Source organism: Pararge aegeria, chromosome 23, assembly GCF_905163445.1.
Source record: "Pararge aegeria chromosome 23, ilParAegt1.1, whole genome shotgun sequence".
NCBI classification, from domain to species: Eukaryota; Metazoa; Arthropoda; class Insecta; order Lepidoptera; family Nymphalidae; genus Pararge; species Pararge aegeria.
This window is the reverse complement of record NC_053202.1, coordinates 10941416-10965888: the sequence shown is the minus strand read 5'-3', so window position 1 is coordinate 10965888 and position 24473 is coordinate 10941416. Positions and strand designations below refer to the sequence as shown.

The 24473-nt window shown below is 36.4% G+C and overlaps 2 protein-coding genes across 3 annotated transcripts; one reads left to right on the top strand and one right to left on the bottom strand.

Moving 5' to 3' along the window:
- The first annotated feature begins 1384 nt into the window (after positions 1–1384).
- LOC120634283 lies at positions 1385–5028 on the top strand. Its single transcript, XM_039904773.1, has 4 exons — positions 1385–1764; positions 3034–3289; positions 4076–4195; positions 4849–5028. The coding sequence occupies exons 1-4, from the start codon at positions 1562–1564 to the stop codon at positions 4930–4932; spliced, it is 663 nt and encodes a 220-aa protein (XP_039760707.1). The 5' UTR covers positions 1385–1561; the 3' UTR covers positions 4933–5028.
- Positions 5029–6726: 1698 nt separating this feature from the next.
- On the bottom strand, positions 6727–23696 carry LOC120634175 (isocitrate dehydrogenase [NAD] subunit beta, mitochondrial). Of its 2 annotated transcripts, none has more exons than XM_039904607.1 (9): positions 23574–23696; positions 21045–21134; positions 17214–17306; positions 15957–16073; positions 15084–15291; positions 14105–14268; positions 13369–13578; positions 12393–12529; positions 6727–8564 (listed from the first exon to the last, which is right to left on the bottom strand). In XM_039904607.1, the coding sequence occupies exons 1-9, from the start codon at positions 23613–23615 to the stop codon at positions 8471–8473; spliced, it is 1155 nt and encodes a 384-aa protein (XP_039760541.1). In that variant the 5' UTR covers positions 23616–23696; the 3' UTR covers positions 6727–8470. The 2 variants fall into 2 exon arrangements, with proteins under 2 accessions (XP_039760541.1, XP_039760542.1); XM_039904608.1 differs by having other exon boundaries at positions 21078–21134.
- Between the last annotated feature and the right edge of the window lie 777 nt (positions 23697–24473).

The following is a 24473-nucleotide window of genomic DNA, read 5'->3' as shown; positions in this document are numbered from 1 at the left end:
GCTACAGCAAACGCTGAATTTTCGACACTAAAGTTAGTGACATTCGGTGCATTTTGCTTTGAAATAACAGTAACCGTTCATGATAGCGACACTACTATTGCGAGCATAAAAATCTTATATAAGAGTTCTGTTTGTTGGATTTATTTCACATGACTGGTTTTTTAGGTGGAACAGATGTGAAGAGGCTGTTTTTTTTATACAAAAGGTTGTTATGAGATCAGTATTTGTTATGTGATGTCACATTTTATTGATGAGAAATACAAATTTTGGACAATTTCGTGTTTTTATTTCAAACATTTACATTTATCCTAATATATAATTCTTGGTTATGTTAGTCACCTAATTCCTAAACGGCTGGACTGATTTTGATGAAATTTTGTGGGTATATTATTGAGCCAACCTGGAAATCGTACCTAGAACATTATGATCGTATAACCGTGTCACATGTGGCGCTTCAAATAGGAACAAAACTTGAGGCTTTATTTGTACATTAGAAGTCAGGGGAGAAGTAGAGATATCGGGCATGTGGTTTGTATTGTGTGGAAAATTCTACCGAAGGTAATATTAGATTTACCATAACTCATGTTTAAAGAATGAAGACAAACACATTTAATACATCGAGGCAAGCAGCTCCGCTTTCATCTCACACAAGATAGAACAATGATTGTCAAATTGTAAAATTATGTTGGAAAAGAGCAACTGCTGAGTTTCTTGCCGGCTTCTTCTCGTTAGAATCTGCCTTTCGAACCGATGATGGTAGAATTACTACCAACAGACATAATTGACGCTTCGAAAGTGCTTATATTAGGCCTACTTTTTTTTTGTATTTTTTATTTATTTATACGTAAAATAAATACTTCTCACTACTTATACTTGAAATAAATGAATTTGGAATTTTAATTTGGTATCAGAGTCATGATTTAAGTATAAAGCTACGTGTAAAAGGTGTTAGTGCCCTTGATACCAAATTGGCCATTAAACCAAGTTTGAACAGTAATTCAGTCATTACCTTAGACTCCTTTATCACACACAGTACTTTTGACAGCCATGTATCTAATATACTTACTAAAATAAACTAATATAAACGCAAAAGTTTGGGTAGATTTTTGTTACTTAAACGGCTGAACGTAGACAAGATATAGATTATAGTATGGAAAAGCATATAAGCTAATTTTTATTCTGGAAACATGTTCAGTTTTTTCACATATCCACTTTTTTTGCTTAATTGGGTCATCACATCACAATTTCCTCGCGAACTACGTCGCGGGAGACAACTGGCCAAGCATAATATTAACAACTAAATGCATAACTATACAAACATAACTTATATGTTTGTATCCTCTTTGAAGGCAGCTTTTGATGTTCGAACTACAAAAACAAAAAATACAATTGTCAAAACCACGACGGCGTCGTTACACATAACACGCCTAACAAACCCGCCGTTATAAAATCTCAAAAATGGCGAGATAACATTAAACAAACCCACAAAATGTAACCATCAGACCATCTCCCCTCCTAAAGCCGTATAACTCTTTGATTAGCTAGTTAGAACCGCATCAAAATGGGTAAGCCGAAATACGAAAACCCCACAAGCACCTATCCATACAGAATACCGAAGAGGTTGAATATCTTGAGCGTCCCCCGAAAGTATATTATTGATACTGGGGAGGGAATGCCAGCTTTGACTCCCAGGGGGGTCCGGAAGTCTGCACTCAACAGCGTACTGTCTGATCGGGTGAATGACGCCGCTTGGCCTTACATACGGTTAGTAAATAAAAGATATTTAACAAACTGGACAGCCGATTGGCGTATTGGGCAGCTACCCTGCTTTCTGAGTCCAGAGCTTTGGATATGCTTCCCACAACTGAGAAATGTTTTATATGTATATTATAAGTATTTATGTATACTACTTATGAATATTCACCAGTTATCTTAGTGCCCATAACACAAGTTACGCTTAGTTTGAGGCTAGATGGCGATGTGTGTATTGTCGCAGTATATTTATTTATTTATGTAACTGGCCACTTAATTGTACCATCATCATCATCATTGCATCACACGTTTGACATGCACTGCTGGACATAGGTCTTTTGTAGAAAGTTCCAAAATCCGCGAGTCTGGGCACCTTGTTTCGACCAGCTCCCCACGACACGCTTGTTGTCTTATGTCTATCTCGTTGGGCGACGACCAACGCTGTGTTTACCTCAGTAGGGTCGCCATTTGAGTACATTGGAACCCCAGTGTCCATCGGTTCTCCGAGCTATGTGCCCCGCTCATTGCCACTTCAGCTTCGCGACTCGCTGGGCTATGTTGATAACTTCTTTTACGGATCTCATTTCTGTTTTTATCTCGTAGAGATACTACTAACATAGCTCTCTCCATCGCCCGCTGAGTGACTGAGCCTTCTTATAATGATCACAGTAAGCGACTATGTTTCAGATCCATAAGTCATTAACTGGCAATACAGTCAACTGGCTGAGTTCGAATCCCAGCACACACTAACTAACTTTTCTAAATTATGTGCGTTGAAATATCACTTACTGCAACGTTTAAGGAACACATCGTGAAGAAACCTGCATGACTGAGAGTCCTAAGTAATGTTCTCAAAGGTGTGCGGAATCCACCACTTCTCATTCTCTGAGGAGACCCACTGTCTGTAATGGCCGGCCGATCTCTTTCATACTTAACTGATATGAGACTATTGGAACGACGGCATTACCTCAACGAAACGTTTTTAAAGTCAAATTCAAATACAAAATTCAGGCTTACCTACTAAGCACTTTGGAAACGCCCAGACAGTCTGTTTGTAGTACCTTACTGTACCATACCATTGGTGTACGACACGTTAAACCACTACGATAACAATAGTTTAAGTCCACCAAACCGCATTAGACCAGTGTAGTGGGTCTGAGCTCTAAAGAGAGAGCCCTGAGTCCAGCTGTGGCACAAATAATGATGATCGGTCAATTCGTAACTACCAGGGGCGCATAAAGTAGCAAGAACTCAATTTGACACTTTATATTCATTTTATAGACGTTTCCTGCTGATAAAGCGCATGTACAAGAACAAATTCAGTCAAGAACGCCTGGAAAGAATCGACCGTATGATCGAAGCCACAAACGTGACATGCTACTCGAAACTGGCGAACTGCGTCATAGACCTGAAGAAGCAGGACACTAAAGACCTCAAGAAGAAACGAGGATGGACCGAGAGCGAGTGGAAGAAGCATATGGACTACATCGGACAGATCGCTGGACCGAGGAAAGAGTTTAGGCCACCCCCCGTTAAGGTACTTTACGTCACCCCCTGTGAAAGTAATTTTTACAACCCCCCAGTTTTTTGTATCCTCTACATTTTTTGTAGTACATATTAGGTTGGGCGGCCATTCTATCCGTAACAAGAGCGAGGTGCATCTTTGACATCAAAATTTCCGGATTGAAAATGCTTAAACCAAATTTTACTGTCACAGACGCTGCACTAGGTCCATGACCATCGCAACTATCGCGTTTTTCGCGGCTTGCGTTGCATTTTTCCCTTTTTTGTAATAAAATTTTAAAATGTATCGAATTCCTTCATTAGATTCACTCATGTTCACAGTACGAAAAACAAATAAAAATCACACATTTTCCTAATTTTAATTTGAAATTATCTTCTTTAAAATTTAATCTTTTAATGATACTTATTAAAACCAGCCAGATACAAATAGTATAGTCAATGAGATTTTATTACAAGTTCATACATATTATAATGCGAAAAGACTTTTTCCCCAACCTATTAAAATGCGGCGAATTCAAGGCTGATTTACAAATGCATGACAAAATTGAGAGAAAGTTATTCGTAAGGCTATTGATTATAACCGAACGACTTTTTAAAGTTTCATTTGAAATGAGATATTTGTATTACACCTCTAGATTCCAAAGCGACTTTTAGATATATTTTACGTACAAACAAACTGTAATGTACACTAAAACGACAAAATAGATAACAAGAAGGTACCAATTAATCATCGGAGATCGCTACAGAAAATATTTAAATATTTTCGATAGTTTTTTTTAATGTTGTTTTTTATCAACAGAGAGGTGAACGCAAACCGCTGGATCTTCTCATGCCAAGAATTAGACAGCTGTCGTTGTTCCCTGAATTCAAATGGTACCGAAGGCTGTCCAAAGAGGCATGGTATCGAGATCCTGTTAAGGTAATATTAGTAGTGATATTTTGTCACTGTACCATAATGTCTCATTATGATTTTTTTTCAGTTTGTATAAGGGTGTATGGATATGATTACCTACTGATATTTTGTATCCCAGTAGTTATTACTAATTAGTAAAAACTACTGAGATACAAAATTAGTAGTAGATTTACCACTTGAAATGATATATAAATATACGATGGCCGACTGGCGCAGTGGGCCAATGCCGTGGGTTCGATTACCACAACTGGAAAATGTTTGTGTGATGAACATGAATGTCTTTAAAAACGTTTTATATTATAAGTAATTATGTATATATTGTTCGTAAAAATATTCATGAGTCATCTTAGTACCCATCACACAAGCTATGCTTACTTTGGGGCTAGATGGCAATGTGTGTATTGTCGTAGTATATATTTATTTATTTATATTTATAAATATTTTTAAAACGAGAGTAGATATCCGATATCTTGCGAGTTTCAGCACCCCATTTTGTGAAAATTGAAATTTCTAGTACCTACGTCCGACTTGAAATTTGTAATTCTTTCTCTTCACAGAAGTAAGACCATTCTTAATGTTCTTAATTCTGTATTTCTCCTATTATTTGTGCTAATAATATTTGCTGCCCCCTTGCTATTTAAAATTTACCAAATTTGCAGGTACCTCCGAACGCCCTGAAGTATGTCATATCGGAACGAGTGAAGAAACTAGCTACTCCAAGAGCTATACCGCAAGCTGATTGACCGATTCAAACATATTATATTATACTTGCATATCCAATATTTGTTTGCGCCAAAATAAATAATCCAACGCCGACTTAAACCGTAACAGCGATGTAATATAGACTTTATTGCCTTGCAAATAGATTTGAAATACAATGACAGAAAACACCCGTGCTATCTCCCTCATATAGCATGACCAACGTAACGACAAAGGGCAAGTGAAGATGTTTCGCGCGTAAAACTGCTGCGTTACGATTGGCTGATATACGTTGGCGCCTTTTTAAAAAGTTTTTTCAGTGCCTTATATCTTTTTAAAGGCAGGAAGATTAGCTAGTTTGTAGTGCTTATTGCAGAACCCATCTGGGAACCCATCCCATAAGGGTGGGAAAAAAATCATTTTTTTTTGTCAGAGACCACAGATAACAATGTGTCGGACTTTAGTATTTAACGTAGACTGAGTAATAAAGAAAAAAATCTTTAATAAAAATCTTTATTACTCAGTAGCTATTTCTTTCTTGGTACATATTCAAAATTAACTTTTCAGTAGTTTCATCGATCAATCTCCTTCGTCCTTCTTCATCTACAAAATACCTGCTTATATATGCTTAATGTTGCCTGTTTATCGGTTTTTTACCGGATATACTTCGGTGAGTGTGCTCAGGAACTTCACAATCTTGTTCCCCCTTCCCCGTTTTACCACAGAACAGCGAGACACCGAGAGCGGTGGCATCCTTATGTGGTTGATATCCCATCAACACGCACGAAACGTTTTTTATCCACGTTTCTGATACGTGCCGCTAAGATGTGGAACGCCCTCCCGGTAACTGTGTTTCCTGCCACGTATAATTTAGGTACCTTCAAGGCTAGAGTGAATAGGCTTTTTCTAGGCAAGCGTGCTCCAACCTAGACCTCATCATTGCTTTCTAACGGGCATGATTGTCGTCAAACGCTGGCCTATCGTTAAAAAAAAAAAAAAAAAAAAAAAAAAAACCTTGTGCCCAGTTGTCACAGACAAAAGCCATAAACAAGAATTGAATTGAATTACTCAGTCTATGGTCTTTAAAGAAAAATCGTACACTAAACGAGGCAAAGGAACTAAATTTTACATCCTATTATGCCGCACTTCACTCCGCGATGTTTCTCAAACCGTTTATGGTTTTTCATCATCATCATTAACCACAGCCTTCACAGGCCTCGTGTCTCAAAGAAGAGTCGGTTTTAGAGCAAAGACCCACCACGCTGCTCCAATGCGGGTTGGTGGGCTTTAATGCCTATTACAACAATTAACTGATAAATACCGCGACCGACAGCTTTACATACTCTCCGTACTGGTATCGAAAATTCTTTAATAAAAAACACCTCATATAATTTGAACCCCGGACTTTGTGATCCGTAGTCGAACATGCTAAATTGTTGTTATCAAACAGAAATTCCATTGAGCTCGATTTCACTTTCGGGGGGCCGAGTTCGAATCCCAGCACGCACCTCTAACTTTCAAAATTATGTGCGTTTTAAGTATGTAATTAAAATATCACTTGCTTCAACGGTGAAAAGGAAAACATCCGTGTGGAAACCTGTATGCCTGAGAGTTCTTCATAATGTTCTCAAAGGTGTGTGGAATCCACCAATCCGCACTGGGCCAGCGTGGTGGACTACGGCCTTAACCCCTTCTCATTGTGGCAGGGGACCCGTGACCCGGGCCCGTAATGGGTTGATATGATGATGATGATGACATACAACGTCGCAGATAGACGAACATCGTTAAAGAAATAACCCGTAATATTTTGCTTTAAATAACAAATAAAACAACAGCAATATTGTCAATATTTTATTCAACATGGTAACATTAAATACTTAAACAATACTGTCCTCTATTAATTTCATCTATGATTGCAGATCACATATTTCTCAAAAAACAAAAAAATTATAACATCAATAAATAAATTATTTCGCTTACGGTTTAGGTACTCTAAGAGCAAGTTGCCTACATTTGGTATGTTTTTAATAACACAACGCCCCGTATTGTTTAACTCTCATGGCAGTCACCAACCTGCAATGACCCACATTGCCTCCGCACAAATAGTATGAGAAAATAAATAAATAGGTATGTTATTTAATACCTCTTTTATTGTTTTTTTTACTGAAATCTAAATGTGTATTTAGTCATCTGTACAATGAACACTAGGGGTGTACAGTCTTTGAAGTAGCCAACGCCCGCCTTTGGGACTATTTTAGCGAACGAACTATACGCTAATTTGACTAACATAACGTTTGTGAACTTTAAAAGTCATACGTATGATCGCCGTGTTAATATTGGGCTCGTTTGAGCTCATAGACTTGCAATTATCAGATTAATATAGATAGCACTCAATGTGATGAATGATTTGACGATGAATTTATACTTTTTCAGCTAGCCATACTTAAATTTACTTATTCATACTTTATCGCGGCTGTTCAATCATGTTTTTTTCTAAACAACTGGTCAAAAAAGTTACACAATACGCACTGATTCTATAAACAATGGCACCATACATAACATGTTTTGTGACGTCAGATTTGACAAGTCGCATAAGAACTGTCAATTGTGACGTCGCAAATTGAAGTTTAGGGCAAAGAAAATCAGAGCTAGTGCGCCCAAAGTGGACAGTACAAGAGACGATCGGAAGATATTCAGATAAATGTTTTATTCAATCCAGAACTTTTCTATTAAGGTTAAATAAATTATTGCGTGTATCAGTATATATTTGTATACGTACGTACAGTATATAATTTATTATTTTGTACGCGAAAGTAATGCTTCATTAGGTTTTGTGGACAGTGCCTCTTAACTTAAATTGGTAAAAGCCGCCGGCTGCAGTAATTGAGCAAGATTTTAAGCTGATGGCACCAGCTGCTTAAGCCGCCGGCCGCATTTTAAAGTTCACATTATTACTAAAACTATCTGTTACAACGACATAAAGCTGAGGTTTAAATGTTTAACTCTAAATTACCCACCGTACCAGCACAGGTACGGCCAGGGGTACGGTAGTCAACAGTGGATAGCATAAAATGTATTCCATCTGTACTATATCTTACGGTCGTCTCTTAGACTACGCGTTCATACACTTAAGGGCATCATAATCTTAGCTTTATAATTAATTGTCCCTATATGCGACCTCCTTTAATATAGAGTAAACACGCACTGTGGGATACGACCGCGCGGTTTTATTGCGTCTTTAGAAACCAAATCGATAATAAAGATTCAAGAATGCTTCGTTTACAATTTGTCTTGTATACAACTTTAGCAGTGAAGACGAAAAAGACGTAAATGTTACTTACATTTACGTCTTCACTGTTAAAATTTTACTCAAGCACAAATATTTGATTACGAGCAAGCGCATTTATTTGCAAGTGATTTTGCACGCAAATGACGTCATACCGTCACGTGATCTATTACACAGTCAAAGGCTCCGATTCAACTGCACCGAGACTGCAATTTTGAGACAGCAGAAACTGTTGTTGCGTTTTTATGACCGCGCGGAAATATTACACAGTGCGTACTAGGTTTTATGGAGTACGCTTATGTGAGACAATGGATGACCGCGTAGGTGAAGTCTTTCGTTGTTGACTGCCCTCCAAGGTCCTTGGTTCTGACCTTGCCGTCCTTCAGTACTCTGGAATTAAAAAAAAAACATCGTTAGCATTTTTATTCTACCTATCTACTAATAGAGATTTTTGTGTTATTTATTTATTTTACATTATTATTTATGTACCATAGATTGTGAATGTGAACATTTGATACATGAAGTGTATACAAAGAAAAGCTTACTGCTATAAGATATCTCTTCCAGCTACCCCAGGATATGAGTAAGATGATTTCATTGTGGTATAGGTAAAATAAAGGTAAAATATACTAAATGATAACTATTAAACAGACAGACTTGACGTTTCAAAAGTGCTTATATTAGGCCTACTTGAAATAAAAGAATTTTGAATTTTGAAATTTTGTTGAATTTTAAAAAATATGCCATATATCTAAATATTAACAAGATGCTACATACTAATACAGAATAAAATTTGAAGATATTATATTATATACCAAATACATTAAAATAATATAATAAATATTTATATAACACGGTGCGGAAATATTACACAGTGCATACTAGGTTTTATTTAGCATACTTATGTGAGACAATGGATGGCCGCATAGGTGAAGTCTTTAGTTGTTGACTGCCCTCCAAGGTCCAATATAATATATATATATAGCTAAATCTAGCTAAATCTAGCTATATATATATATATATATATATATATAGCTAGATTTATTCAATGTAAACTTCAATGTAAATTTTGCTTTATATAATTTAAACAATAAACTTACATCATTAAATTTTTAATTTAAGTCTCATAATATATTAAATCATTTATTTCTCTCCGTATTCATTCTCTTCTCGAGCGGGTGAAGATCATTATCTATACCCATGTACACCCAACAATAGAATATCATCATAGTAAATAAAAGCTGTAGTTGACAGTTTGACAGTTCAAATATAGGAGTGCTCCGATCGTCACCAAACTTTACAGGATTACTCGCCAGGACAATCCGGAGATTCCCTGAAAGTTTCATTGAAATCGGTCCAGCCGTTTCGTAGCCTATACGGAACATACCCACACACTTTCTCTTTTATAAATATAGATAGAAGATATATATATATTATATATAGATATATTTTGGATGTTTTATAATAATGTTTGTAATACTCAATGGGTAGTTGAAATAAAGACGAAATTGCGTTTCTGTTGAAATACAAGAAACAACATTTAAAGCCGTTACTTCAGGTCTTTCAAATCAAATAATTTCTTCTTAAAATAAACTCTTAAATTTATTTTTTAAATGTCACTTATCACTGTTAAAACATTGGTGACTTTAAGAAAAGGTTCGATATATGAACTCGAGAAAAGAGTTCTTTACATATTATATATATATAACTACTAGCTGTTGCCCGCGACTTCGTCTACGTTTGATTTTGTTTTTTTGATGTGGCATTCAATTTAGTTGTATTTAAAAAAAAAATGAGCATTCAGTATTGCTAAGTCTTAAATGAGGGCTTTGCTGCTGTCCGCTGAGGAGTTCTGTCCTCTATCTCCTTCCACAGTTTGAGCAAAAATTAAATACATATTATAACCTCTGTAGTACAAAAATAATTATTTAAACGGTTATAATTTGTCGGAGTTATGGTGTAAAATCGTCAATAACTTTCATCCCTTCTCCCAAAGGAACCGAGCTGAATGTCGGGATAAAAAATATCCTATATTACTTCTAGCACTTCCAAGAATATGTGTACATAGTTTCATGAGGATCGTTTAAATAGTTTTTGCGTGAAAGCGTACAAACAAACTTACATTGACATTTATAATATTAGGAGAGGGATTATAAGTAGCGAGTGATAAATATACTATGACAACGATAGATAATGCTCTTTCATAGCGCACCTTTTTTAAATGTCACTTATCACTGTGAAAAACACTTGGTGACTTTAGGAAAAGTTTTCGATATATGAACTCGAGAAAAGAGTTCTTTATACATTATACATACTTTTATATATATATATATATATATATATATATATATATATGATGATGATGATGATGTCCTCCATGACGTATCCGTCAACGGCGACACCTTGGCTTTATCGTCTCGAGTGTGCACGGATATGACTAGCGTAGCCAAATTTAGTTTTGAAGATTCGATTGCACGACCCGCAGTAAAGTTGACCGCTGTTATTGTAACTATACGTATAGGAAGGCTTAGGCCTAATTTTTTTGTTGTAGCGCTTTGAGTCAATGTGCTCTAGACGTTTCATTTCGAAGGTTTTACATTTTTCACTTATCAGTTTGCGCCATTTAGACCTCTGCGTGGCGATTCGCTCCCAATTGCTCCATGGTATATTGCGTTTTAGAACATCCTTAAAGCGCAAGTACTGACCACCAGACTTTATATATATATAAAACTATAATAAGTAGCGAGTGATAAATATACTACTGCCGTCGAGCAGCACTCTGTGTTCCGGTCCGTACGGCGTGGTTGCCGGTGACATACACATGAGGCTTAGCTCCTAGCTGAGGAGTTGATGGACACGTGGCCAGTGGCGTGCACTTCATACATGCACAAAAGCACTGCATACCCTAAAATTTTTGTATGACTCATAAATGCGATGGATCGTTCCATTTTATGGCACCTTCCTTCTTTATGCATACCCTGGTCAAAAACCCTGTGCACGCCACTGCACATGGCGGCACTTTTTGGGACAGGTCCCTCGCATGCCCTGCGAAGGCTTGCTCTGTTTATAAGCGATGAGTTTCCACTTAACAGCAGTTGGGCTAAGTCCGTCAATTATTACCATCAAAAAATTGGTTGTCTGTAAAGTCGGCTTACTGACGATAGTTGAACGTGACAACGTCGTAAGAAAATACTGATGGAATGGTTGCATTTTTCAAAAGAAAATTTTAATTCTATTTGTTTGATAGATATTATCGTTGCTATAAACAATTGACACCACATTCACTTTTCACTGCACTCCATCCTTGCTGAAAACAAGTAAATGTATTATTGTATAGAAGCTGTCCACGCGGACGCATCGCTAACTAAAGTAGGAGAGAGACAGATGTCGAACGCGGAGGCCGACTGTGCCTCTTTGTCGCTCGTTCCGCGCTCTCGCTCGCACTTCAAGCCTTGAATGGAACGCCTCAGAACGAGGTAACGCCGCATACGTCATGTTTTTTCGTGCGTGCAGCCGGCTCCATCGAATTATAAGACGTTGTCACGTCAAAAGCCCTGGTCCAAAACCCCGTGCACGCCAGTGAACATCATCATAGAGTACTTTCCCCGGAAGAGCTCTGTCGCGAAAAGATAAAAAAAAATACGGTAGGCAGTGTTTTAGTGCATATATGAAGAATCTATTTCGAAAGTTACGACACCGATTCGACTGCGCATAGTTTTAAGGGCACTCGTAAACTGACACTTGAAAAATGAAAAAAAATATATGAAATTGGTTTTTTTTAATAACCTTAAATTCAAACGAAAAGTAAAAAAATATGATAATAAAAACACAAAATACCACACCTTTTGACGAGAATAATAGAAAAATTAGGTTATATGAGTAGCATAGTGAAAGTAAGACAATAGTAAGGGTAGCTTGTGTTATGGGTACTAAGATGACTGATGAATATATTTTAATGAATAATATACATAATTACTTATAAAATACAGATAAACACCCATGTTAATCACAGAAACATTTTCCAGTTGTGGGAATCGAACCCACGGCCTTGGAAAGGCCTCAGAAAGCATGGTCGCTGACCACTGCGCCAATCGGCCGTCAAAACGTGAAAGGAATGCCTAGAAATCTTCTTTGATTAGTCGTTACTAAGGCAATGCCAAACGGGCATAAAAGTGCGTTGTTATTAAGATTTGGTTGGTGATAATGGTGAATACTGACTTGTTGATGGCGTTCTTGATCATCTTGGAGTACGAGTGCAAGTTGACGTGCGCCAACAAGTTGGCAGAGCAGAGAAGCATGGCCGTGGGATTGGCGATGTTCTTGCCCACAGCGCCGGAGAAGATGTGGCGGGCTCCCTGGAATTTGTTACATTTACATCAAATGTAGTTATTACACACCACCGCAAAACAGTTAATTATAAAACATAACATAAAAGACATGGGAGTAGGATACACATTATTAAAGTGAGTTGCAATAATAATAATAATAATAATAATAGATACTCATCCACAAAAATGTATCCATAAGTTAAACGAACTTCTTGAAGGCAGAAATCTTAGCTAAGCAAAACCTCAAACCCACCACTTCTAAACTCACAGCTGCACCCACAGCCAAACCCACTCACACAGCCACACCCACCCCTAATGCCCCACCCACGGCCACTCCCTTGGTCACACCCACTGCCATAACCACTGTAACTGCCACTTCCACAGCCACACCCACAACCATAAGCACTGGCCTTCCACTGCCATATCCACTCTTACAGCCACACCCACTGCCACGCCCATATCCACATCCACTCTCACTGCCACACCCACACCCAATATCAAGCATATAGTCACTCCCACTGTCACACCTACTACCATAACTCTCACAGCCACTCCCACGACTACTCCCACTGCCTTTTTTTCACCAAAATAATTATACAAAGCTGCACAACGTGCCTGCAACCAAGCAAGATCGTGGGCAACCACACAATTGGGCACTAGGATGGTGCTGGACTATCCTAGTGCACAATTGTGTGGTTGCCCACGATCTTGCTTGGAGACCCTCGTAACGTGGTACTCTAACCTGTTCGAACACGTCGAATTCGAAGCTGAAAAAAGTGCCTGCAACCATGCCAGCACGATTTGCCAGCTCAATGGTGAGTTGCCCACGATCTTGCTTGGCGATCACCGCAACGCGGGACTCTCACCTGTTCAAACACCGCGCAGTCAGCGCTGTACGAAGCGCCCGCAACCACGCCAGCGCCGCCCACCAGTCCACTCGCGAGGTTGTCCACGATGTTGCCGTACAGGTTAGGGGTGACCATAACATCGAACTGGTTCGGGTTTGAGACCATCTGCATCGTGCAATTGTCAACGATCATCTTCTCGAACTGGATGCGCGGGTAAAGTTTTGCCATCTGAAATGAAAGTGCAATATTTATGTTTTCTTCATAGTTACAGCAAATAACAGAAACTCCATAAACTAGCTGTTGCCCGCGACTTCGGCCGCGTCTATATTGGGTTTTTTGAACATATTGGGATGCCAAATCAAAAAAAAAAAATTAATAGGGTGTGTTTCATTTAGTTATTGAAAAAATTTATTACGACGGATTCACAGACCTACCGATTATGCAAAAAAAAATATAAGAACTGTGTGTGTATACTATGGCACGAAAATTTCATATACACAACGTGTATATGAAAACCGAAATAATACTTGAGACGCTTTAGAGGTATATTATTTACTGTCTCTGAGACTTATCTGTGAAACCGAAACCCTGCGCTGGCTACGTCCATGGGCATAACTGTATAACTCAATCTGAGCTCGTACTCGTAGTTTTGGTAGCCTCGTAGTTTCTGCTTTAGCATAGTTACATAGATTTACATTGCGCTTAACGTAAGTAGTCATTATCTAAGAGTTGGTGAAAGGTTTTTTTGCCTTACCTCTTCACAGCTTCGCAGGAACAGTCCGTCGCCTAACTTCATGATGTTGGCCTTGTGAACCGCTGTAACCTTCTTACGCCTCATCTTAACGGCGTAGTCGAACGCGAACTTGGCGATGCGTTCCGACTTGGCCGCTGTAATGATTTTCAGGCACTCCACGACACCTGCGACCAGAAAAAGACATGGTGCCTCAGTTTAGCAGCACGACAAATATCATTAGTTTAATACTCATAGAGAAAGTTGAAAGGATCGAGAGTAACAAGGACTTTTCATCCAAGGGAAACAAACGGTTTCTAACAGATTTTGTAAAAAAAACTGTAATAAACGCGAAAATACTTCACAGGCACAGGCAGAGGTACAGTATGTACTGTCTTTAAGATTTATCTGTGAAAACAAAAACCTAATAGTTTTTGAGTAAACCACTGCGATAGTTTTTACTGAAAGAAATCAGATAAAACCCCAACATAACATGCAAAATTTAAATCATGTGACTCCTGTCACTTTAATAGGTACGCAACGAGTAGCGCAGGTACTATGCGCGTGTCTCTTATCTTCAATAGGGTTGTCACTTAGAATGTTTTGAATTCTTTTGAATGGAAAAATTAATTTGCTTTTTTTGATTTAATATTACAGGGTGATTCCTTATAAAATATACTTATACATTCTAAAATATTATTTCGTAATTCTGTTTCACGTTGTATACGTATTAAAAATGCGAAAGTTTGTTTGTTTGTTTGTCTTTCGTTCATGCCCAAACTAAGCAATCAATCAACATCGATTTTTGGCATAGCAATATTTAATTAAAAGGACGGAAAGGAACTAATGTACATTTATAAAAAAACGGTTCCCATGGTATTTGTATAAAACTATAATAAACGCGGCCGAAAAAAGCGGGCAACAGGGTGTGTTGAAATAAAGGAATTAAAAGACGTAATTTGATGGCAACCTATACTAGAACTCTTGAAATAAAGTTTATTACCAGGCACAGATTCGTGTTCCAGCGCCGAGTACTCCCCCTCAGTCTGCTCACGGATAATGATGCAGTCGACGTCATGATGCCGGCACTTGACGTTGGGCAGCGACTTCACGTGGACAACGTTGGCGTATAAGTCCAACGCATTGCGCAGTTTCATGTTCAGGGTTTGCAGTTCACCGGTGTGGGAAAAATCTGGTGTCGCCAAAATACCCTGTGACAATCAAAAACAACTTATTTTAGTTGCTTAATATGCACATAACTTAAGAGAAAAAGTTAAAAGGTGTGTGCTGGGATTCGAACTCGGCTCCCCCAAAGTGAAATCGAAGCCCTTACCACTTAGCTATCGATCTCAGCGTGGTGATACATAGATCCTCGATAAATGGGCTATCCCAAACTAAAATAATTTTTCAAATCAGACCAGTAGTTCCTGTGATTATCGCGTTCAAGTAAACAAACAAACAAACTCTTCAGCTCTAAATATTTGTATAAGGTGTTCATTAAATTACTTATAGTACCCTCAAAGACTTCTATTCAAATATCGCAGCATTAAAAAGCCATCAAAAACTGTAACAGGCACGAGCCCATAAGAAATGCAGTAAATGACTAAACTGAAGACTTGGCGAAAAACCTTTCAGTTACAGTTCTTAACAGTTATGAATTCTGCGTAAATAAAATATTATGTAAGATTACATTACTTATTTTTTATTGTCTTGGTTATTTTGATTTTACTTAACCCCCTTTTTATTCTTTTGTTCTACTACAAGTTTAGCCCTTGAATGCAATCTCACCTGGTAGTAAGTTATAATGCAGTCTAAGATTGTAGTGGGCTAACGTGTTAGGGAGCCTCTTTTTTTGCAGATTTTATTTTACCAATACCTTAATGCAAATCTTGTTTCTGGCAATGGAGCCGACGACATCTTCCAGCGGCGCACTCAACGTGGGATTCACTTCGGAGAAAAAGTACGACTCGAATTCCACAGGGATGCCAGCTGCCTGTAGAACGATTCATTTTATATAACGATTATTTCATAAATAGGAAATTATGAAATCAAAACCGTGGGCATCTCGCCCTCGTTTTTGATTATCGGAAAAAACGCACCGAATACTTATCGTAGAGTTTTTCTCTAAAATAATATTTAGTTATTTAAATGCCTAATAACTTATTGGCTATACACTTTCTTTATAAGCATGCTTGTGAAGAAAGTTTAAAAGTTAATATTATAGCTATCATCTTGTAATGTATTCACTATATTTATTAACTGACTTACAAAAAGGGGACGATTCGCAATTCGGTTGTATTTTTTTTTTTTTTAAGAAGTTTTTGTCAAATTAAGTTTACATGACGCTATGTTAATGCTATGTGCACTTAAATTCAAATTCAAAATGTCTTTATTCATGTAGGCGTATCACAGGCACTTATGAAGCGTTCATACATATTTGTTTACATAATTGTAACGGGATGGTGATAACTTCGTTCGCCAACTTAAATCTAAAGCTACGAGGGTTCCAAGAAGAGCCCACAACAAACTTAGCCGGGTAAATTTATTTTTTTGTTATCACCATCTTCCAGTAAATTTAAATTAAGCTATGAAGCTATAGCAATTCACACCCAAGCTTTTTTATCGTTAAAATTATCCTTAATGTTATAATAGGATTTTTCTGTAAGCTTACGTTTTATATAAATTATTATTGACATGTTATTGTGCGTGTGTATGCTATATTTTAAAACGTTTATTATTTATGCTGTTAGTGTTCTTAATAAATATATAGATAAATTAGAAAAGTTCCCAAACCGAGCCTTGTTTAATTCCTTTAAAATTGAGCCTAACATTAAATTATTAACGTTTCTAATGAGTGACGATCCAAGCCTATAAAAGCTTATAAAGCCCAACAGCCAAGTTTAAAAAATAATTAATATAATGGCGCCAGCGTACTATAGAGTACACATGATCTATAAGCGAACATTAAGACAGTATGTAAATAAGTAAAATTGTAAATAATGAAGATGTAATTATAATTAAGATCATTTTCAAATATACATGTTAAAAAGCATAATCGTGGGCATACTTTGCCAACAGATATTTGGTTAATACATTTCACTTACAATAAGAAAGAGACAAAGAACTGGCTTACCTTGAAGACCTCCTGAACCGAGTAGACCAGCTCTGGACCGACGCCATCACCAGGTATGAGGGTGCATTTAATGCGTCCCTCTTTGTTTTTTTCCTATATTTAAACAAAAGGATTATTCTAGCAATGCTGTCTATACGAGGCGCAATAAAAGAGTAATTTCAATGAGTCAATTTTAACACGTTGATTTACCACCCTGTACCACTCGCAACAGCAACAATTTCCAACACAAAAATCAATTATGACTTATGTTTATTACAGTAGATTTTTAACAATTTATATAAATACAAAACTTAAATCTGATAAATGATGAATCCAATAATATAAATAGCACTCTTGTAATTATATATCTATCCGTGGATAAGTACAAAATTGATCATTTTTTAATGTTTTATTATTAATAGGCTAGATAGAGCAGGGGTTCTCAACTTTATTAAGCCAGCGACGACGCACTTACAAGTTAAGAAAATTAGAAAAATCTCTGCAGTTTTTCAAAGTGATGACACCGCTGCACAAATAATATTAAAAAAAAATTGTTTTGATTTTTTTGATGTACAGAAAGAAGAAGGAGCGCTTCTCGGTGCATCTCTTTACTTTCTAAGGAGCTCCAGCGAGCCGAGGAGCTTGACGACAATTGGGGCATGCTTGCCTAGAAAATACCTATTCACTCTTGCCTTGGATGTACTCAAGCTATATGTGGCAGGAAACAGTTGCCTCGAGGGCGTTCCACAGCTAAACGGTACGTAATATAAAACGTTTTGTGCGTACTGCGTATAGATTGAATATCATCCAGCCACCACCAACGACAGCTCGATGTTCTGATGTAGTAGAAAGGCGATGAACCAACCAACACTGGGTTTATCGGTGCGAGGTTGCCATTCCAGACCCCAACGTTCGTTAGTTTTACAAGCGATGTGCCCAAATCATTTCCTCTTGTGTTTCGCGCTTTATGCATAAGGCTAATTCTTTTACGGGTATCCTCAATCCGGATTTATTCGCACAGATATTCTCATCTCCTCATAGCTTGCCGATTGGCTCTGTGCGACAAGATGTTCGAAGTCATACACCATCAATAGCAACACGCACTGTTCAAAGAATGGTCTTCAGGCACTGAAGTATTGTCCCAGATGCCCATCCAAGTTGGTTCAGCGGTTCACCTCTTTCTCCAAATTGTACCAATACTGGGACCAATATAATTTTGAATTTATTTAGAAGATAACTTGACTTTTATGATTGATTCCAGCATCAATATACATGTCACCTTGATACCTGATTGGCCATCAGAAATATTTTAACATATTCTCAATTAACTCTGCTAAACTTTAGTCCCACAATCTTGATTTTCTATACTACATTTAAATAAACATTTAATTAAAATTTAATTCGAAACTCGAAAAGTTTGTAACTGAGTGCTCTGAAACTTGGGAAAAATGTTGTAAACCTATGACATATTTTTTTTATACATCAGTTAGACCTATACCAAATATTTATGATACAACTTGCATTGACTAACGGTTGTTTATAGTTGCTATTTCAAAAAATTCAAAATTCAAAATATTTATAGCAAGAAGGCCCAATATAAACACTTTTGAAACGTCAAGTTTGTCTGTTTGTAGTGAATCTACCACCGGTTAGGAGGGCAGATTCCACCGAGAAGAAGCCGGCAAGAAAATCGGCAGTAACTCTTTTCCAACATTATTTTACAATTTGACACTTTTGTTCTATCTTGTTTGAGATGAAATCGGAGCGGGTTGCTGCCAGGCAATCTTTTCATTAGCTTACCTTGTTATTTTAATGTCATGGATTTTCATATATGACTAATATTCCCCTTTCCCCAAGCCAGTTCTAGGACGCTTCAAATATTAAAACATAATGTTATATTTATTATATGTGACATTTATGTTTGTGCTTATTTAATGTAATGAAATGTGGACAAAACACATGTTATTTGTTACATTGCATTGGACAACACAAAGGCTTGCATTTATTGTGATGCATCGAATCATGCACTTCCACCACATAATGTTATATATCACTATAAGTGCTATTGCTGGCTATAATGCCCTTGTACAGCTTATAGTCATCCAGTATAGCCTTTATATAGCCTTATTAGTTATAACACATATTTGGATTGTTACTATTTAATTGGCATTCATTGTTTCTAGTGTTGTACACAAAGTCAAACTCCCAGTAAATTTAACACCTGCCAGCGCAGAATGTTGAAAGGTGACAATAAATATCATCACCTTTCAATAATCTGGTTGGTGACACTATGCATTAAGCACAGTGAGCTTTCATAGTAAACTTTGAATATAGTAACAGGTACGTTTCATGATTATCATGTTTTATTGTTTTCACTAAAGTTGTTGAAACTGAATTTGGAAATTATTTTAAAGGGTTATTATCCTTATGTAAATCTTTACAAAATGCAGATTCATCTCTGTACAATCAAGACATAATCTGTAAAACACTGTTTCTATAAAGGTGCACCGCAATGGTATTAAATTACACCAAAACATAAAATGCATGCAACTCTCAAAACCCACTTACATATTGGTATGGGGATATGTTGTTCCTGACAAGTACACTATTAAAACACTATTTTTGAAGTTTCCTTTTATAGTACAATAATTTTAATGCCAATTTTGTCAAATTAAAACATAATACATAAAATTTTGGTTGCCAATATACAGTTCAATTAAATATATTGTGGGTTTCATTGTAAAGCATTTCTCATATGCCGAAAGGATAAGATATTTTTCTTTATTTTTTATTCCACTCCACATTAACCCTTGACTGCAATCTCACCCAGCGATTGATGCAATAGTAGCTGGCTAACCTGTTACATTGTACCGAAACGCCAAATCGCTTAGCGGCACGTTTTTGTCGGTAGGATGGTGACTAGCCACGGCCAAAGCCTTCCACCAGACAAAGGACTTGCAATCCAGCATTGTAGCAAAAGCATAAAACATTTTCTGCACGGGGAACAGACATAGAGTATATAAAGAAGTAGCTCAACTTCACTTTCAGGGGGCTGAGTTGGAATCCCAGCACATGCGTGCTGGGATTCCAACTCAGCCCCCAGCCCCCCTGATTCTCTAACTTTTTTAAGTAATTAAAATATCACTTGCTTCAACAGTGAAGGCAAACATCGTGAGGAAACATGCATGCCTGAGAGTTCTGGATTTTGTTCTTAAAGGTGTGTGGAGTCCACCATTCCGCACTGGGCCAGCGTGGTGGACAACAGCCTTAACCCCTTCTCATTGTGGGTGGAGACCCTTGCCCTGTTCACCTGATACAAAACTTTCTCTACCTGTGCTAACTGAGATTACTTATGTAGGTGTTTGTTTTCCAATTTAAAGTGGTATTTTTAATTTTTTTTATTTTACTTAACATTAAAATGCTTTGCACTAAAACCAACAATATACATTATCAGAAATACATTTAATTCTTATGAATGTAATGCAATAAACCAGAAGTACTGAAATCAGTATCCTTTATTGATAATATAATTGATGACTGTTCTTTATCTCTATTAGACCTTCATAGGTAATAAAAGGTATGCATCATATCAAAATATTTTAAACCTATAGGAAGGTTTAGTCAACATGTACAGACTACAGTTGATACATTTCAATTTCAGCATTTGTGTTTTCTACACACTAAAGACATTTTACCTTTGAAACATTATTCATTTTATTGAATTTGTGTTTTACATTAGAGATTTGGATATTTGTCTCTGAGGATATTGATGATATTATCATTTTTTACATTTTACTTTCTGCTTTTTTTGCATTACTATGGGTGCAACCATTAGTTAGTTAGTATTCTCACCAGGGTGCTGATTGAAAGGGGCGCAAAACATACGTTTTTGTCAGCCTTTACCGATGTTGTGTGCAAACCTTTGCCGATGTGTTGTGAACCCTAAAAAACAGAAATACATTAGATTCAAAATCTTAAACTGGGATCTAAAGTTTATAACTAAATGATATGTAACCTTTCAGATCCTGTTTACCTAAGCAGGTAAATAGGTCTATAGAATGCACATTGCTAGATTGGATTGAAAAAATATTTTAATAGGCAACCATAATGAATAAATAATAAATAAATAAATATACTACGACAATACACACATTGCCATCTAGCCCCAAAGTAAGCGTAGCTTGTGTTATGGGTACTGAGATAGCTGATGAACATTTTTTTATGAATATAATACACATAATAATAAATAATAATAATATACTACGACAATACACACGTCGCCAACTAGCCCCAAAGTAAGCGTAGCTTGTGTTATGGGTACTAAGATAGCTGATGAATATTTTTTTATGAATATAATACACATAAATACTTATAATATACAGATAAACACCCAGACACTGAAAAACATTCATGTTCATCACTCAAACATTGTCCAGTTGTGGGAATCGAACCAACGACCTTGGACTCAGAAAGCAGGGTCACTGCCCACTGCGCCACTCGGCCGTCAAGAACAGTTTATCAAGATCTGTCCTTAGCATAGATCAGGGGTTCCAAACCTAATTAAGCCAACAGTACACTTAATAGTCTTCCACATACTCTATATTTTGACCATCTACTTGGATATCTATCTTGTCTGAGTTTGTTAATATTTTGGTTTTTTATTTTATTTTATTTACACTTAATAGTTATGAAATTAGTCATGGCGCCTGTATCCTTACCTAGTGCAGTGGCGTGCACTTCATACATGCACAAAAGCACTACCTACCCTTAGATTTATATATTACTTGTATAGGAGGATTTTCAACATTTTATGCAATTTTCCTGCTGTATGCATACCCTGGTATGAAACTCAGTGCACGCCACTGCAAGCTAGTTAAAATGGATTGGTATTTGTTAGTCAGGCAGATAGGCGCAAAAAATAAAACATCCTCAATATCATACTAATAAAATTGATAAATAATAAATTTTAACAAAGAATTAAGAAATATAAAATCACCCCAACAATGGGATGGCTGAGCTTGGTGATCTAGACACAATTTTTCAAAGTGTGGGACACACCAAGTCACAGCTGCACAAAGACTATCAAAAAATTATTTTTCTTCTTTTTAAAGTACAGAAGGAGCACCTCGCTATACGCCTTTTTTTTCTTTGGCGCCCCAGGGTGCTGCATCACCCAGATTGGGAAGCCTTGGCATAGATAGATGTTGGTATATCAATATGGGCCACATTGAAAAAATTGTATTAGGCTGGAATAAAGGTTTCCTCACATAGAAGGGTTTGCCCATAATCACCATGTTGGGTGGATTGGTGATTGCAATAGATGGTAGTAGCACAAAGGATACTGCTGCCTGTACTCTGTTATATTCGTTTAGTCACATTGTACAACACCCACAGGATGGTGACAACTATATTCTGATCTGCTGTCACAACTCCGCACAAATGATTGAAATAATTTTTAAAACAAAACTATCAATTTGTACAATGATTTAAAGTGATTATGCACTTGAAGACACTAATCTCTAGAACAACCAGTAAAATATGAAACATCATTTTTATACTATGCCTAAAACGCCTTTTGTATTCTACTCCAGTTTTTTGTGTTTCTCTCTATTCGTCCTTTATTTTTCTAACTGTGTAGTGGTGTACAAATAAAGAGTTTAAATAAAATAATTTTTGCATTTAATGGAGCTCTATTCTTGAGAAAGGTTATAATTGCATCTTTTGAGCAAATTAAATATAGTGCACGCAAAACAGTGCATCAGTATATAACATGTACCCTGATACAGCAGATGAATCCAAGAATGGGACATTTTGAATACCAGAAGATAAACGTGAACGAAACTAATACCTAAATCTATAGTAATTTTAACTTATATTTGAAGATAAGATGCTCTTGTGAAGTCAATTTATGCTAGGAGAATTCCTTCTACTCTCCCTAATATATGGTATCTACGACAGCATCGCAAAACGGTTACTAGCACGATTTTATCACTTTGTCCAAAATCGTGCAAGGTAACATAAAATTATTAAAAAAAAAAAACGCGATATTATAGAATGTCTTAACCGTAAATATCTTCGTATTTTCTAAGTGCAGATGCGCAGTAATTATTATTGAAACAATATGGAAATGTCACCTTAGTAAAAATATAGCATAGGTATCACAAGATCACGTGAGGTTATTTGATATCCTCAAGGATTTATTGCTTAAATGAAGCTTCATTGAAGACCTTACTGACTCCATTGAATAAATATAATAAAGGTTATCAGTTTTTATAAAAATAACAAGTATTTTGGATAATAACAAGTAGTTACGAAACAGTTTTCGAAAATAGATTTTCTGATGGAACTATGAATATGTTAGCAGTTATATATATACGATACCTGTATTAAAGTACGGAAAACATTTCTGGTAATAAGAGACATGTTTTATTCCTTTTCAAACCTTAAAAAAGGCTAATTTTTCAGCAAAGATATTTTTGGAACGACTGACGTCCCAGTTGACAGTTGAAAATTACATTCCTTTCAACTATGGAGGGTAGAGGTAAGGAGAGTCATCTGTGTATATGAAAAAGTGTCGTCAAAATGTATTAAATTAGGATGGCGCCACATTTGCATCAGGGTAACTCTTAAAAGAAGCGCCAAATATAAATATTGTTAGAGTAGGCTTGAAAAATAAACAAGCAAGTATGGAGATACAAGGAAGTAAGGTTATATTTACCACAATATTTTGTACAACGTAAGTTGTTGAAATTCTCAATAATTAACTACTTTAGTCGATAATGACATTAAATTTTTTAACTCGGCATACTTCAATTCATCTACGATTGCTACATTCATACCATACCCTGTGCATCCACCAGCGCCATTGTGGAGGATTTTTTAACTGTTATTTAGCGCATACACTGGACACTTTTTCAACTTTTCTCCCATATAAGATGACTCTCCTTACCTCTACCCTCCATACTTTCAACGTAAAGCGAATTTTTTTTAATTAACTTGTTATAATCAATTTAGTGTTTAATAAATAATTTCGTTGTTTAACGTATTATTTCACAATTCGATGAAGTTTTCTATAACCACTAATCTACAATATGCTTATGGGACGTAAATAAGATTATTTTTTAATATGTTCCCACTTATCACGCTAACATTTTTTAATATAAAATTTATCTATAATCATTGGTTAATTTAATTGCATTATTATATTTTCGTATATATAATTACCAATAAAAATGAATAATAAATATAATTACTAAAATGCATAAAAAAATGTTATCTATG

What these genes read in the sequence shown, in the direction of transcription:
- LOC120634283 (XM_039904773.1), top strand. Translation starts at nt 1,562, where the DNA reads ATGGGTAAGCCGAAATACGAAAACCCCACAAGCACCTATCCATACAGA. An exon ending in GCCGCTTGGCCTTACATACG is followed by an intron (nt 1,765 to 3,033) that starts GTTAGTAAATAA and finishes TTCATTTTATAG; the next exon opens with ACGTTTCCTGCTGATAAAGC. An exon ending in GGTATCGAGATCCTGTTAAG is followed by an intron (nt 4,196 to 4,848) that starts GTAATATTAGTA and finishes CCAAATTTGCAG; the next exon opens with GTACCTCCGAACGCCCTGAA.
- LOC120634175 (XM_039904607.1), bottom strand. Translation starts at nt 23,615, where the DNA reads ATGTCTCTTATTACCAGAAATGTTTTCCGTACTTTAATACAG. An exon ending in CCCTTTCAATCAGCACCCTG is followed by an intron (nt 17,307 to 21,044) that starts GTGAGAATACTA and finishes GTTTAAATATAG; the next exon opens with GAAAAAAACAAAGAGGGACG. An exon ending in ACTGCGCGGTGTTTGAACAG is followed by an intron (nt 12,530 to 13,368) that starts GTGAGAGTCCCG and finishes AACAAATTCCAG; the next exon opens with GGAGCCCGCCACATCTTCTC.